This window comes from Anopheles arabiensis, chromosome X (genome assembly GCF_016920715.1).
Source record: "Anopheles arabiensis isolate DONGOLA chromosome X, AaraD3, whole genome shotgun sequence".
NCBI lineage: Eukaryota > Metazoa > Arthropoda > Insecta > Diptera > Culicidae > Anopheles > Anopheles arabiensis.
Genome location: NC_053519.1, coordinates 10495397 through 10511056, shown reverse-complemented (window position 1 = coordinate 10511056; position 15660 = coordinate 10495397). Strand labels below are relative to the sequence as shown.

The following is a 15660-nucleotide window of genomic DNA, read 5'->3' as shown; positions in this document are numbered from 1 at the left end:
ATTCATGATTGTTTAAAGATTTATGAATATTTGAAGATTCGTGAATCCTCAAGAATTCATAAATCTTTATATTTCATGAATCTGAATATTCGACTCGAGGTTCGAATCACTCATCACTGAAGATTCATATGAATGAATCTGAACGAAAGATTCATGAAACCCAGCTCTACTGCTTTCGTCTTTCGTCACATCAGCTACAACAGGTGTGTGTGTGTTTGTGAATGTTTTAGTTTTATTTCTATAAAAAAATGAGGACCGTGCTACAGCTACTCCCTAGGCTGGACGGTATAGTCAGGAAAATATTTAAAGTAACAACTTCTTAACTATCTACCGAGCATGTGCGTGTGTTTTTTTTTATATTTTAACTCCCTCTCCATTGTAGAGGAATGCTTGCGGCAGGACTGTGTAATTGTACTGCCGATGGGACTGAAGGTAAACGGGGTATGCTTTAAGTACTACACTTCAGGGGAGGGCGCCTACGGAAATGTATCGGCGCACCGTCCACCCAGGCGGGCCCCTTTCTACAGGTCGTCGATTAAACTTAACACTGAAACGGACCGGGTAGTAAGCATTGGCAATAGGCGTTCCATCTTGTCAATGTTCACTTTCGACCACCGGTTGTTCGTTTGGGCCGTTTCCAGCGCCTGTTTGACGCCCTGGTTGGCCTTTTCGAAGATCGGTGCCTTCTGTTCGATCAGATCGGTCAGTTCCTGCAGCTCCTCGCTGGAAAACATTTGCTCCGCGAGCGGTTTGATGTAGCGCGACAGTCGCGACGTGTCCGGGCTCAGGCTGTAACGGAGTAAAAGGAACGGTGTGGTTAGTATTCGATCTAGTGATGGGGAAAATGAAGATTTTTGGGACTGTAGGTTCGGAATTAGTTTCCAGAATCGATGATGGAATCGGATCCGGAATTGGTTCCGGAATCATAATTAGATCTGGAATCGGAATCGGCTCCGGAATCGAAATCAGTTCCGGAGTAGAAATCTGCTTCAGAATCAGAATCTCCTTAAGAATAGGCGTTTTGGTCGAATGATGCTACATATTGAAAGCTGTATAAAATCCAAATTTACATTCTCATGGAGATTCCCGGACTGATTTCGCTTCTGAAACATCTTAATATACCCGAGCTAATTCCATTTCTGGAGTCAATCCTGATTCCGTTACCGGGGCAAATTGCGATTCCCAGATCGGTTTCGGTTTCTGATTCTGAAATCGATTTTGGATTCGCAGTCAACTCCAGAATCGGCTCCGGATCTGGTTCCGGAATTGGCTCCGGAATTCAGAATCGGGTTTGGAATCGAAATCGGCACCAGAATCGGAATTGGCTCCGAAATCAGAATTAGCTCGTAGCTTAGGAGTTGATTTCGGCATCTCCTTAAGAATGGGTGTTTAGGTTCTGGCGTCAATTCTGATTCCGTTTCCGATGCAAATTTCGATTCCCAGGGTCTATTCTGATTCTGGAGCCGACTCCGATCGCAGAGTCGAGTCAACTTCAGCATCGGCTGCAGAATCGACTCCGGATTCGGATCCGGAATCGGAATCGATTCCAGCATCGGAGTCGGCTCCAGAATTGGTTCCGAACACGGAATCGGACCCGGGTAGGTAATTCGAATGCTGGAGGCTTCACGCACGCGTTTAGCGCCATTACTTACTAGTTGTATATGTCGTCGGCCCGCTCGAGGAAGAACTTTTTGGCGGCAGCGAACCCGGCATCGTTGCGCGACACGCCGCTGAACAGAATCGTGGCGTCCTGCTTGCGCACGCCCGACGTGCTGTTGAGCGACCACTGCAGGAAGCGCTCGACGAGCCGCACCTCGCGCGTGCACGCCAGCGAACCGATGATCATGATCTTTTCCGCCCCGACGTTGCTCTGCAGGTAGCGCAGCCAGAGGAAGTGCCACTGCGCCTCGTCGCCCCGGCGGATCGCGTTGCAGTACACCACCGGGCGGAGGTTGACCGGCACCGGGTTGTCCGTGTCCGGGCTGCTCTCGTTCATCCAGCGGGCGAACAGCTCGACCGACCGGTTGACGCAGTCGCCGACCTCGAACCGGCAGGCCCAGGAAGCGATCAGCGTGATCTGCTTGATCCCGTCCAGCCGTTCGGTCGTCGCCCGGCTGCCGTTGAAGATGTCCAGCTGCTCGTAGATCGGCTCGAGGATGTACTGCACGTAGCTCCGGAACACGCCGTACAGTGGGGTGCGCTTCAGGATGCGGTTGATGTTGTTCAGGTTGGTCAGTGCGGACTTCCACGGGATGTATTGCGTCTCCTGCCGCAGGTAGTTCAGCATCGCGAACGCGATGCCGTAGTTCTGCTGCCCCGTCCAGGCCAGATCCATCGCGTCATCGATCAGCTGCGCGCGGTTCAGCAGCCCGATCTCGCCGAACCTGGGCCCGTTCAGCTGCGCAATGATCAGCTGATAGTTGCGCCGATCGTACCGCACCTTGTACAGCCCGGCCAGCTCCACGTTGAAGATGACCCACTGGTCGGCATCGGGCAGATCCTCCAGCAGCTTCGCTTCCTGCTGGTGCGAGCCCTTCGGCTCGCCGCTGCACGCCATCCACGCTTTCGGCAGCGTGTCGTTAAAGTCGAGCTGCTTCGCGGTGGTGTAGGTCAACGGTATCCACCAGCAGTAGTCGGTCACGTTGCTGTCCGGCCGCACGTCGGAGGAGATGAAGCGCGTTTGCGTTACCTGCGCCGTGTTGGCGTCGTAGTTGCGCGTCACGGTGATGATCGGGTAGCCCGTCTGCAGCGTCCACGAGTCCATCACCTTCTTCACGTCGATGTGGTCGGGCAGTACGCCGTTCGCGTGCGCCTCCTCGGTCAGGGCCGCCCACAGGTTGTCCTGCTCCGCGTTGCCGTACGCGTGCCGGCGCAGGTACCGGCCGACGCCGTCGCGGAACGTTTCCTCGTCCAGGAACAGGTGCATCATGCGTATCACGATCGAGCCCTTCTCGTACGAGATCGCGTCGAAGATTTGCGATATCTGGTTCGGGTGGCCGATCTCCACCGAGATCGGGTGGCTGGACTGCAGCGCATCGAACTTGAAAATGTCCAGCGTGTTCGAGACCGACTCCTCCTCGAGCGAGTGCCACTCGGGGTGCAGGTAGTCGACGCCGAGGCTGGCGACGTACGTCGCGAAGCCTTCGTTCAGCCACAGGTCGGTCCACCAGCGCATGGTGACGAGATTGCCGAACCACTGGTGCGCCAGCTCGTGCGCAATGACCGACGCAACGCGGTGCTTGTTGCTCGCCGTCGACACGTTCGGATGGTAGAGCAGGGCCGTCTCGCGGTACGTGATGAGGCCCCAGTTTTCCATCGCACCGGACGCAAAGTCCGGTATCGCGATCATGTCGATCTTGGGCAGCGGGAACTTCTGCTGAAAGTAGTCCTCGTAGAAGCGCGTTACCTTCGGGCCGATCTCGCGCGCATAGTCCACCTGCTCGATCGCGTCGCGCCGGGCCCAGATTTTGAACAGCACGTCGCCCTCCTCCGCCGCCATCGCTTCCCGGTACTCGAAATCGTTCACCGTGTACGCGACGAGGTAGGTCGACATCGGCACGGTGGTGCCGAACACGTCCATCACCCAGCCCGGCATACCGTCCACCGGGGCGCTGCTGTTCACCGGCATGTTGCTGAGCGCGACGTACCGCTCGTCGTGCGCTAGCGCGATGTCGAAGGTGGCCTTCATTTCCGGCTCGTCGAAGCACGGGAACGCTTGGCGGGCGTACGTCGGCTCGAACTGTGTCACCGCCAGCCAGATCTTCTGCTTGCTCGCCTTGTCGACGTAGCTGCTGCGGTAGTAGCCGAGCAGGCCGGTGCCGAGGGCGCTCTCGAACGGCACGACCAGCTCGTAGCGGTTCCCCTTGCGCAGCACGGTGGCCACGTTCAGTATCACAAAGTCATGCTCCTTGGCGTACTGCACGCTCTTGATCGCTATGGCGGAGCCGTTCTGCTGGCCGGCCGAGCCCAGTTCGCGCAACGAGATGCGCTGCTCGGGAAGCGTTAGGTTTTTCGAGTGCAGCACTATATTCTCCGTATCCTCGTGGCAAATGAGCTGTAACATCCATCGCACACAAAAACGTGTTATTAGGTCCAAGACTTTTTTGTTGTTCGCTTCCTTTGGTTGCTTACCCGCATCGCCACTTGGCCGTAAAATATGAAACCTCGCTCATCGCCAAGATGTGTGTAGACGCGCAGATTGTAATGCTCGGGAGTGATCGATTTGGGCAGTCGGTAACCGCTGTACGGCACTCCCGTGTCACCCACGGTCACTCCTATAATGGTTGCAGCAATTACTGCGAGCAGCATCGAGCTTCGACCCATCGCCATACCTAAACAATCGGGAATCGGGAATTAAACAACCGTAAAAATCAAATAAAGTAACAGAACAGTAAAACTCGAATAGCAACTAGTGGTGGGTGCTCGGAATTGGACCTAACTCGATTCCGATACCGTGTTCGGAATCAATTCCGGAACCGATTCCGATACTGGAATCGATTTCAGAGTCGGCTCCGGAATCGGAAACGGTAATGGAATCAGGATTGACTCCAGAAATGCAATTAGCTCCGGGATGAGAATCAGTTGGAATCAAAATGGATCGTTATAAGTAAATTTTGATTCTTTTCGGCTATCGAAACCGATTCTGTTTCGACGTCTATTCTGATTTCGGAGGTAATTGCGATTCCGAAGAACCGACTTCGGAAACGACTTGGGAATCGCTTTTTGCTCATCAGGATTGACTCCAGAAATTGAATTAGCTCCGGAACGAGGATCAGTACTTGAACTGAAATCAGAAGTTTCAGAAGCGAAATCAGTCCGGGAATCTCCATGAGAATTTATCGTTTACAAGTAAATTTGGATTCTTTGCGGACATCAAAAGCATTATTGAACCCAAACGCTTATTCTTATGGAGATGCCGAATCCGACTACGATTTCGAAGGTGACTCTGATTCTGGAACCAATTTCGATTCCAGAGCCGATTTCGATTCCGGAACCGATTCCGATTCCGAAGTCATTTCCGACTCCGGAGCCGATTTTGGAGCCGATTCCGGAACTAATTCCGGAGCCGATTCCAGAATCAACACCGGAAGCTGACTATCCGGAATCTATTCCAGAAAACTTCGGAGCTAGCGGGTATCGATTCCGACAAAAACTTCATTTTTCCCATCACTACTAGCTAACTCTCGTTGGTGTAGCAACGGTTCAATTATTTACACTTTTTTTAACGTCACGCTTATGCAACGGCAGTTTAAAAAAAAAATGCTCAAAACGACCTTTTTAAGGTAAAATGTAGAAAATTAGCATCATACTTATTTAGCTGAGCTAACAATTTGAAAGCGATTTGAAGGGTTTAATTTCATTGATTTGAGCATTGAGCGTATTTGCAAGCATTTGCACACTCTATTTAACTGCCAATAGGTAAAAGCTGATCGTGGTGGTGTATGGGCAGATAATTCTGGTAATTTTTGATAGCAGTTCAATTTAAATAAAAATCGCTTTAGGTTATCAAACATTCAAACACAACAACAAACCACTACACAACATGTCTCGAGGAAATTGAACACTTTGGAGCAAACACTAATAATAACCCACCGCAAGCACAGTAGCAGCACAGCACACGACCGCACTCACCGAGATCTTGACGGGTTCTTCTCCCGCGGACAGCCGACGAACTTGGAATTTATATGCGAATCATCGGTGTGTTGTGCTTCATGTAATATGCTGAAGGCGTTTACAGTGCTGTGGAACAACCACACGCAGAAAAAGCACACACATATACAACCAGCGGCAGCGGCAGTAGAAGAGAGAAAAGGTTAACTTTTCTGATTGATCCAACGCATCTCGTGGCACTTTCACGCCAATCGAACGCCAACCCTAATCGACATGCCTACACAAAACACACTCTCACACACACGTTTGTATGGTCTTTCAATTAAAGCCTCCACTTGTACCAACATATGAAAACATGGGAAGTATTTTATAAAGAACGCAACGCACAGTTTGCCTTAATCCTATTCCTAGTGAACAGTAAAAAGGGGAAAATAGAAATATAAAAAACACACGGCCTACCATAATTTGCACTTTTTTTTACAGTGGAAGACGGAGGACTGACCTTAAACCGCAACATCAAACCGGTTTATTCGTCTTTCAGCAGTGTGCGTACGAGGTGATAGCATCTGAATTTCAATCACTAACCTTAAGAATTAAAATTATAAATGCCCGTGCACGTACCCCAGCCCCATCGCCTTATCTTCGTATTGTACGTAATTTTCTGTAGCAATTTTTTCAAGCGCAACTGCACGATCGCACAGTCGTCTTACAGCGAATCGTTTATGTAGTTAGCTTGATTTAAAGTACAGTATAAACAGTGATACAGTTAATAGCACTGGGCAAAATGTAACAAATAATCATTCGATTGTAGCTACCAGTTGAAGAGCAGTTTTTAATTTGTTTTTTTTTTTGTTTAGTACAACTAAATTTATTGACACACGCCTTAAAAGCTTTCAATTTCTTAAGAACCAACCAAACCGAAACTGCGCTTATTGGTGATGAATATGTCTTGCAAACTTTCAATAAATCCTGCAAACGCAAACTTAAACTGAATCAGAATCAGAATCAGAATATATGATTATTGGTATTTTTCTTTTAATTTCATGTGTACATTTGTTTTGCGAGATTTAGCGTAACGCTCGCTTTTCACCGCTGTGGAGCGTTTTGCCAGGAGGCAGTTTGTTTTGATTTTAGAAAGAACGGTGCTAGGCCTAGGGCCTTTTGTTACGCTAACTTAACTTAAACTAAAATTAAACTAACTTATCTACTTTACACTATTAGATTAGGAGCAGGACAAAAAAATAAGAAATTCAAAAATAAGAAAGAAAGGAGGAGAAAAAAATATAAAAAAGCGAAAAATTCAAAAGAGTTCCCTTAGGAAACTTAAAATGAAAGTAAAATATTCGTAGAATAAGATAAACTTGAATAGAAAGCTTGCCAACCTTACATCACAAAACCATCGTTAGGTACATCATCTACAAATGCAAAAGAAATTATGCAACAGGGCGGCTTTATGCTTTAGAACAGCGGTCGGCAAACTTTTTAGGCCAAGGGTCAAATTAAGTAAATGATCGAGAGCCGCGGGCCAGGTGCAGGCTTTTTCATTTTCCCATCCTCTCAGGCCGCAAAAAATATTGCCAATATTCGAGGGATGATACAAAAGTCTCAACGGCTGACAAATTATCGAAGCAAACATGCATTCAGCAATTATCCAAATGCTTTACGGACAAGTAATGCCATGTCAGATAAAGTGATGATAACTGGTACCTTATGAAAAAGCACTTTGACAATCGCTGTACTCGTAAACAGCAACAAAGTGGAATCGTCATTCTCGTTAAACCAACAGGGGTTTTTTTTAATGTTAGTTTGAAAATTGAAAATATCCGTAAAATAGACAAAAGGGAAACCATTTAATTTGTGTGAAATTAAGAAAAACAAATAGCAGAAAATATATTGTCGTGAGACAAATGTATGGACCTATTTCACTATATCTAAAACTTTGTAATGCATGTATTGCGTATGCGAAAGTCAAATGCTCTCGTAAAGTCGCATGCAAAACTTTAAGTAAATGTATTGCAGCAAGACTATAGTGTATCTTATCTATATAAAATTTCGTATGCGACTTCCTTCATTCCGAAAGTCTTATTGACGTGTTAAAAAAAAAAACAATGTTAAAATTACATAACGGTTGCATTACAAAAATAAACAAGTTAATTAGTTTATCATGGGTTTTTCTTCAGCTGCACTAAGAAAACGTTAATAACACTTTGAATAGTAGTATCTCATGAATCAGCGAACAAAATTTGACACCTCTATCGCACGAACTCTAACCATGATGGCCTAAAAAGTAAACCAACGTCGTTCAAAAGCCTGCGCGATCAAAGAAAAAATGGACTCCGTACGGAAGTTTGTGGACGTCGTATAAGTCTATTACGCCTTTTTGGTCGCCAACATCTTGGAACTGTTAGGCAACAATCAAAGTATCGAAAGAGAGCCCAGGTTCATTGTTGAGGCTAAAAAAGCTAGAAAATGAAGACAGAGGGACAAGTGGCTACATTACAGTTAAATAGTACTTGGGAAACATGAATCAACAGATCAGGAATTAGAAATCGCCTCCGCTGGTCTCGCAGCGACAAACAATGACGCCCAAGCTCAACGCGATCATTTCAGGTGAATTTCGGCAGTATTTCGATATGACACCGCAAACTGGTCCAACATCCGTTCCATGTGTCCCATCGATTTTTCTGAACGAAAACCGAAGGTAGAACTAAATTTATGCCTACACGCACGTTTGCGTCCACCATGGCGAAAATTCCGGATAACTGACGAAACTGATGGCAACTCGTAAAGTCTTAGATTTATTTGTGCAAGTAAGCGTAAATAAATACCTTTCAATTGCTAAAAAAATGTAAATGTAGAGAAATTATCTCTACTAGTTTGTTTTCTACAGCCAGCCGATTTTTTTTCTTGCAAACGCCATTTTTTATGCAAATATCATAGTACTTTAATTAAAGTTCAAACAGTACAGTATAAAATGTTATACTTAAGGATCTTCAGTCATTTGTGTACGAATAGTTTCTTTCCATCTTTCAAAATCAGTCATATCCTTTCGCAATTTTTGAATGTTGCTGCGGTCCGCATTTGGACCGCGGGCAAGACTTTGCCGACCGCTGCTTTAGAAGAATTACATTTCATATAACCTTTCCGAAGATAATAAATGGCTTGGAAAGCATAAAAATACATATATTTGGGAAATTTATGTATTTTTAGTGTAGCCGAGGTGTGGCGTTTCTCTCATCGAATCATGAGCAAAGCGACAACGTGAATTCGATCATATTTTGAAAACACTATAAAATACGACGTTTGAAGCAGAAAATATGTATTTCTAAAATCTAGTTCGAAAACAATGCTAAAAAAAAGAAAATAAAGGAACCGTTTGCAGCAGACATACCTATGCCTGTGTGCAGTAAATATTAAACAAATCAAAACACAGTATCTCTTTTATGTAGCTGACGGAATCCTATTTGTTTTTGTATCAGCCATCAGAACAATATTTATCTTTCAAATCTGTTGCTTTAATGTACGGTGCGCACTCTGTGAGGGCAACTATACAGTCTGTTCCCGAGTAATGCGGTCCTCGATATGCGCTAATTTGGAAATAAGCGGATTTTCTGCATTTTGTTAGGCTATGTGTCAAATCAGTAATCAGTTTGCTCCAAAAATTATACTCTCTGCTTGTACAAACATATTGAAATGAGTGAAGTTACATGAACGTGTCATGAATCAAAACTACCCACTCTTCAATTGTATTTTTTGCAGAAAACCGTGATATTTGCCATACGCGGATGTCTTCGGAACACATTCACCGCATATCTCGGGAACGGACGGCATGTTCTCTCAGTTTTTTCTTCTTCCAATGGTTTGTATTTCAAGCGTCTTTTTAAACGTCTTTTTTATTCGTATTTTCGTATATTGGTGGTACGCCGCTCATCACAGCATCGTCATCATCAAGCTCGATATACTCCACGGCACATTTCCGAGGAAACCAACCGCGAATCCGCTTCGGAATAGTTTTTTTCGTTGGTTCCTGTAGTTTTTCGCCAAACAACCAGTGTCTGAAACGGTGAAAAATGAAGTTAATATAGATGTTAGATGGCAGGCAAACTGGCGGCAGGAAATTTAAATGCTTTCAGAGGACAGATTGTACTTCGTCAAATATATTAATTGAAACGGTGGCTAATCTAATGTTACTGGTTTGTAGCAAAACATATTCAAGCTTATGCCTTTCTTGCAATCGAGTGTTCAAGTTGATTATTACTAAATAAATTTTTATTTTTCGATTAAAGAGTGGTGTCAAATACCAGGAATAACTACGTGTTCCGTCGATGCGTGAATCGATTCTAGCTAGTCGTTTTCCACATCAAACCCCCCGCCGGAAAATAAATCTAGAACAATATATTGGTAATTTTGAAAATAATTTGTTGGGTTTACAACAATGAAAACTTGTGTTCTGATATGTTCTGATTAAAGAGGCGCCGCGAATTTGCAATGAAATGTTACACAATTATATGTTCACACTGGAATTTGTACGGTCAGCATATGACAGTTGTTTGTATACTCGGAAAACTACGAAAGCTGAGATGTATCTAATGATCGATGATATAGTCTTGGCATCAAACTCTTTGGAAAAAAAATTAACTGGTAAATTCGAATTCGAAATGGAAGATATGCAAGAAATAACCAACTTCATTCGAATGAAAATTGATTACGACATGATAACAAGGTACGTTAAAAATTAATCAATTAAAGTACGTCAAGGACTTTTGGTATGGAAGATTTCAAACCGTCGATAGGATCGCTAGAAACCAGAGTGATGCAACAGATGGCCACTGGACACATCTACACCGTGTACTAAGGTATTTGCAAGGTACAAAGGATTATTTCCTAGCATATTGGCATAATCAAGAGGAGCCAATTATAGGATTTGCAGATGCAGATTGGGGTAGCGACATGGAGTGTCGTCATTCTACAAGTGGCTACAAATACATATATTCCAAGCGAAACCCAAATTGCGGATGAGTTTACGAAAGGTTTTTCTTCAGCAGGCTTTACGTAACATAGATTTGCGATAGCTCTAAGAGGGGGTGTTTGGAAAAACAAAGTGGACCATATCACATACTACGGGTATAAAAGAAGCAGCCAGCTTCAGCTAGGTTCAGTTGCGGATAATAAACTGTAGATACCAGTGTTGGGCTTTATTAATCCTTCGTTCAGATTCATTCGAATCTCGAAACGAATCTCCAAAGATTCGTGAATCTCTAAAGACTCGTAAATCACTAAAATTTCATGATTCTCTATAAAATCATCAATTCTCTTACTCGAATGATTCATGAATCTCGTAAGAACTCGCACGACTTGACAACATGCCCGGCTTTGTTGTACATGAGAAGAAGTTTCGAAAGCCTGGGTAGGCTGACATGACCACGTAGGTTGTTACGCCAAACAGAAGAATAATAAGAAGCTCAAGCTCTATGATTCTTTGGAGATGTATGAGTCCCTTGAGATTTGTAAATCTTTCAAGATATCTGAATCTAATGAGATTCGTGAATCTTTCCAACAGAGATTCAGATTCATTGAATCATTTCAAAAATTCATTCAGATACCATTCCCCAACTATTTATACTATAACATATATTAAAAAAAAATTATATGCATTTCCTTGAGATTCCTTGCTTTTTTATTCAGGAGGAACGGTCCGTATTGCTTAAAGATTCCTCGCTTTGTTCACGATGGAAAAAATAATGGTCAGCGAGGAATCACAAGGAAATAAATTTAATTTATAATGTTTTAGTTTTATAGTCTAGATAGTTGGGAAATTTAATATTCTTTCTTTTGGTATGCGGTAAGCCTTCTTCTTCTTTGGCTCAACAACCGTTGTCGGTCAAGGCCTGCCTGTCAAGTGGTACATTATGGGCTTGGCTTTCAGTGACTAATTGATTTCCCCCCATAGCAGGATAGTCAGTCCTACGTATGGCGGCACGGTCTATTTGGGGATTGAACCCATGACGGGCATGTTGTTAAGTCGTACGAGTTGAAGACTGTACTACGAGACCGGTGCGATAAGCCATATTCTGATAAATATTCAATGAAATATAGCAAAAAAAAAAACAAAATTTCACGTTCACTTTCACGCAAGGTCTAAAGCGATCTATACATTGCGAAGTAGTAGTTTAGTGACTCAGTGTGGTGAGTGTGGGGAGGTTTAGTAACGCGATATGGTGAAGATTGTGTGTTGATCTCCATGGAAGTTGTGTATGTGTATGTGTAGCATGTGTAGTGGAAACGGCCCGATCAACATGCCTGCCATGGTGCCAAACCCCGCATGGACTGCATATTCAGATGGGAAATAGGACCGAAACAGGGTCAAGAATTACTCACAAATGGGCATTATGGGAAACAGAATCAGGAAATGAACAAGGTTGCATCTCTGGCCGTTTTGGTTTTGTATTGCCAGTTACGCATACTGGAACGTACATGGCAATGCAGAAACCTTTGTGTGTGCTTGGGAATAAGTTTACTCCTCCAAAAATCCCAGCATCTCATTAAAGATAAAATAAAACATTCAAAGAGCTATCTGATAAAACTTCAGGACTCGCATGAAGTTTGAGAGTGCAATAAGCTTGAATATTATTTAACTATCTTGATTCATCTCCAATACTTACTTTCTCCATCTGGTAACACGAACGATGTCATCAACCTCAAGCTTAATTCGGGGCTCATCAGTAAGCGGAGGCGAAAGGCACACCGACGGTCCTTGCGAAAATAGTGGAAACCAGCTTCCCGTCGCCGGTCGAACAATGGTGTACGTCCGTGTTCGTGCCCGTTTTTCCTCTTTTTGTGCTAATTGTTCACGCTGCAGAATGAGAGTAATGGATGGTGCAAATTAAAGCGCGCGGGTGACCAACATTGTCGCTCGGCAACGTACCGTTAGCGTGTACTGGTCGCATCCTTCGACGACGGGCCATTCGTACCCGTTACCGACCGGCCGGCAGGTAAAGTTGATGACCTGCTTCACGTTGCTCCATCGGCCCAGATCGTAAGGATACACGAAGGTCTGCTCGTTGCGTTCCGCTCTAAACCGCGCCTTCTCCACGATCCAATCCTCGATGGCGGTCCGGTTGTTCAGGATGGATCGCACCTGGTACACTAACAAGGCGCCCACCGTGAGTACGACCCCGATGGCCAGCCCGATGTTGAACACGCACAGCACCAGACTCGAAACCGTTAGCTTCACGTTCACTTTCGAGAGGTGGCCGTAATATACGTACCAGTCGCGATACAGGCCCACGTACAGCGAGGAGCCCAATATCACCGTACCGTGGATGCAGCCGAGCACGGCGAACGCTAGAAAGGCGGTAAAGTAGCCATGGTTGGCCCAACCGACGCAGTTGTTGATCCACGGGCAGTGGTGATCCATTTTGATCACGCACCGGTCACACTTCCGGCAGTGGTGCGAACGCGGCGCCTTGTACCCTCCGCACACGATGCAAAACTGCAACTGCTCGTCCGCTGAGTGATGGGCCGGTCGCCATTTGAGCCGCAAATAGCCCGGCCCGGTTAGCGAGGCCATCACGAAGTAAAACCCGGTGCCGAGGGACAGCAGCACAAATACTGTCTGGTTGATGAGCGCCCACAGGGAAGTGTGCGAGGGCCACCACATGCTGTTCATGTAAATGGTCATCACTGTAATCGATTGTATAATTCCTGCAACGGATAACCATCAGCATTGCGTTACATGCGCCAGTAGAGCAGCGTCGCGTTGAAGTGGCAACACTGTTTTGCCGCAGTCTTACCGATTGCAGTTAATGGTCCCCAGTGGAGGAAACGCCGGATGGCATTGTAACACCCGAGGAACATTGTCGCGCGGGCACTGTGCTGCGCCTAGCTGCCTGTATCTGTATGTTGCATAAATAGAGCGTATAGATTAGGCTACTTTTCCCGTACGCATGTAGAGCAAGCAATTTCTCCCACCCTACCTGTGCGAAAACGGATGTATGGACCTTTTAGCACCGCTCCTAGTGTTGAGTGTTTGTGTATTTTCCCGACGTTTGAACGGCACACAGTTTTTACATTTTGCCCGCTTTCGTAGGCACTAATTTTAAACAATTTCAGTCACCGTTGCTAAATACCATAATTACCACAATACCAGAAAACAAAAGGTGTCTGGTCTCTCTGGTTGGTTTGATGTGCGATTTTTCTCTTCTGCTTGCACCAAATGTTAATCATCGCTTACCATATCAAAAAGATATCATGCACCGCATCGAAATGACGCACAGGGGTCTCTTTCTAGCTTTTTTAGCTGTCTTTGTCGCTCCAGCTGACGTTAATTTGTACATGCACGCATGTTTGTGTTTACAGCATTCCCAAACATCAAAATCCGACTGTATGACGTTGTTGCCACCGCGTGAGTTCACACGTATTTTTGTAGCATTCCATCGTCGGTGCATTTGCAGATGGAAATAATTAAAATCCTCGCATGGAAACACTACAAGCCAATATTGGCCCTTTACACGCTTGCTGGAATTAAAAAGTGTAGTGGAAGTTTTAATTTGAATAGTATTTCCACGAGATGTGTTTTGTTTGTACAGTCTATTCCCGAGATACGCGGTTTCTGCGTTCAAGTCGAATCCGCGTAACTCGAATATCCGCGTATGTCGAATTTCACGTTTTTTACTAAAATACTATTGATTACTCGGAGTTTTTGATTTAATTTAGTTCTTTTATACACTTCATCATTTATTTGAGATAATTCGTGCACAAAATTCTAATATTTCTGGCTTTTAAGCGGTTTCAATTTGTTAGCCAAAATGCCATTTAGGGCGGTGGCAACGCTCATCGGATGCGATTTTATCGGACGAGATTTATATGGGATTTGACAGATAACGTCGGACGTGCGATTTCGTCGTCCGACGTTATCTGTCAAATCCCATATAAAAATTTGACAGGCCGTCCGATAAAATCGCATGCGAAAATGCGTTGCCACCGCCCTTATACCTAACTTGAGAGCGTTTCTACATACACCGAGAATGCAGCTGAGAGATGGCTGTGAGAGAATTGACAACCGGTTTCTCACGCTGGTGTGTGTAGAAGCTCTGAAAAGCGCCGAGATGAGACTTTTCAAATGATGTTGAAAAAATCCATTTTAATCGCTAAAATGAAGTCAAAAAAGTTTCTTTTACTTTTTAATAATATATCTACGATTATTAGACGGCAAAAATGCAAACTATAATTGATCGATCGCTATAAACTGCCAATTCAATTTTTTCTCAGCTCCATCGTTCTTTGCATGCCGAGGAGAATTCTCTCACCGAAAATGCTGTCAGTCGCTGTCAAAGCATACTGTCAGTTATTTTCTCAGCTGCATTCTCGGTGTATGTAGAAACGCTCTGAAGCAAATTGTACTGATTTGACATTTAATCTGTCCAATTTAGAAAACCGCGTATCTCCAAATCCGCGTATGTCGAGAACCGTGTAACTCGAGAACAAACTGTACAGTAGAACGTCGATTATCCGGGCTGCTCGGGATCGGACGGTTGCCGGTTAATCGTTATTCACGGATAATAGTCCAATAAATGTCAAATTCATATAAAAGTTATAAAATTCACTTGATTAAAAACAATTTACTATGGTTCAATCGATTAATCATTATTAGAATTTTATTTTCATCATCAACTAACTGGTTTAAGTAGGTTTAACAACTGTTCATGAACAAAAAATAAGTTCGAAAATAGCACTAGACACTACCCAAATAACCAGCTCGAACTCTTTAGCTGATTTGAGGCTGTTTAACGAAAAATCGTACCGATGTCATACCAAATGAAGAAATGGGAATGAAAACCCAAGCGCCACAGATTAAGCTTAAACGACAGGAAAATTGAATATCCATAGAAAAAAATGAAAGCTCCACAGCTTCATTGGTTTGAACAATAGATGGCGTATTAAAACTGATTATGATATTGCTATCCTTTTCTTGCAATGTGTTTCGACATGCTTCATCTAATCATGACCTATATAGCCTTCTAACTTTCCGAGCAAAAATCTATATAAATG

General features: G+C 44.4%; 2 protein-coding genes across 3 annotated transcripts; both read right to left on the bottom strand.

Moving 5' to 3' along the window:
* Positions 1–208: 208 nt before the first annotated feature.
* Positions 209–5811, bottom strand: LOC120906866 (aminopeptidase N-like). Of its 2 annotated transcripts, none has more exons than XM_040318993.1 (4): positions 5632–5811; positions 4132–4331; positions 1653–4054; positions 209–789 (listed from the first exon to the last, which is right to left on the bottom strand). In XM_040318993.1, the coding sequence occupies exons 2-4, from the start codon at positions 4327–4329 to the stop codon at positions 522–524; spliced, it is 2868 nt and encodes a 955-aa protein (XP_040174927.1). In that variant the 5' UTR covers positions 4330–4331; positions 5632–5811; the 3' UTR covers positions 209–521. The 2 variants fall into 2 exon arrangements, with proteins under 2 accessions (XP_040174927.1, XP_040174926.1); XM_040318992.1 differs by having other exon boundaries at positions 5593–5716.
* Positions 5812–8912: 3101 nt separating this feature from the next.
* LOC120906869 (palmitoyltransferase ZDHHC6) lies at positions 8913–13914 on the bottom strand. Its single transcript, XM_040318995.1, has 5 exons — positions 13587–13914; positions 13404–13505; positions 12536–13314; positions 12273–12463; positions 8913–9665 (listed from the first exon to the last, which is right to left on the bottom strand). The coding sequence occupies exons 2-5, from the start codon at positions 13465–13467 to the stop codon at positions 9491–9493; spliced, it is 1209 nt and encodes a 402-aa protein (XP_040174929.1). The 5' UTR covers positions 13468–13505; positions 13587–13914; the 3' UTR covers positions 8913–9490.
* Between the last annotated feature and the right edge of the window lie 1746 nt (positions 13915–15660).

What these genes read in the sequence shown, in the direction of transcription:
- LOC120906866 (XM_040318993.1), bottom strand. Translation starts at nt 4,329, where the DNA reads ATGGCGATGGGTCGAAGCTCGATGCTGCTCGCAGTAATTGCTGCAACC. An exon ending in ACGGCCAAGTGGCGATGCGG is followed by an intron (nt 4,055 to 4,131) that starts GTAAGCAACCAA and finishes TGGATGTTACAG; the next exon opens with CTCATTTGCCACGAGGATAC. An exon ending in GCCGACGACATATACAACTA is followed by an intron (nt 790 to 1,652) that starts GTAAGTAATGGC and finishes ACTCCGTTACAG; the next exon opens with CCTGAGCCCGGACACGTCGC.
- LOC120906869 (XM_040318995.1), bottom strand. Translation starts at nt 13,467, where the DNA reads ATGTTCCTCGGGTGTTACAATGCCATCCGGCGTTTCCTCCACTGGGGA. An exon ending in GGGACCATTAACTGCAATCG is followed by an intron (nt 13,315 to 13,403) that starts GTAAGACTGCGG and finishes TATCCGTTGCAG; the next exon opens with GAATTATACAATCGATTACA. An exon ending in GCGACCAGTACACGCTAACG is followed by an intron (nt 12,464 to 12,535) that starts GTACGTTGCCGA and finishes CTCATTCTGCAG; the next exon opens with CGTGAACAATTAGCACAAAA.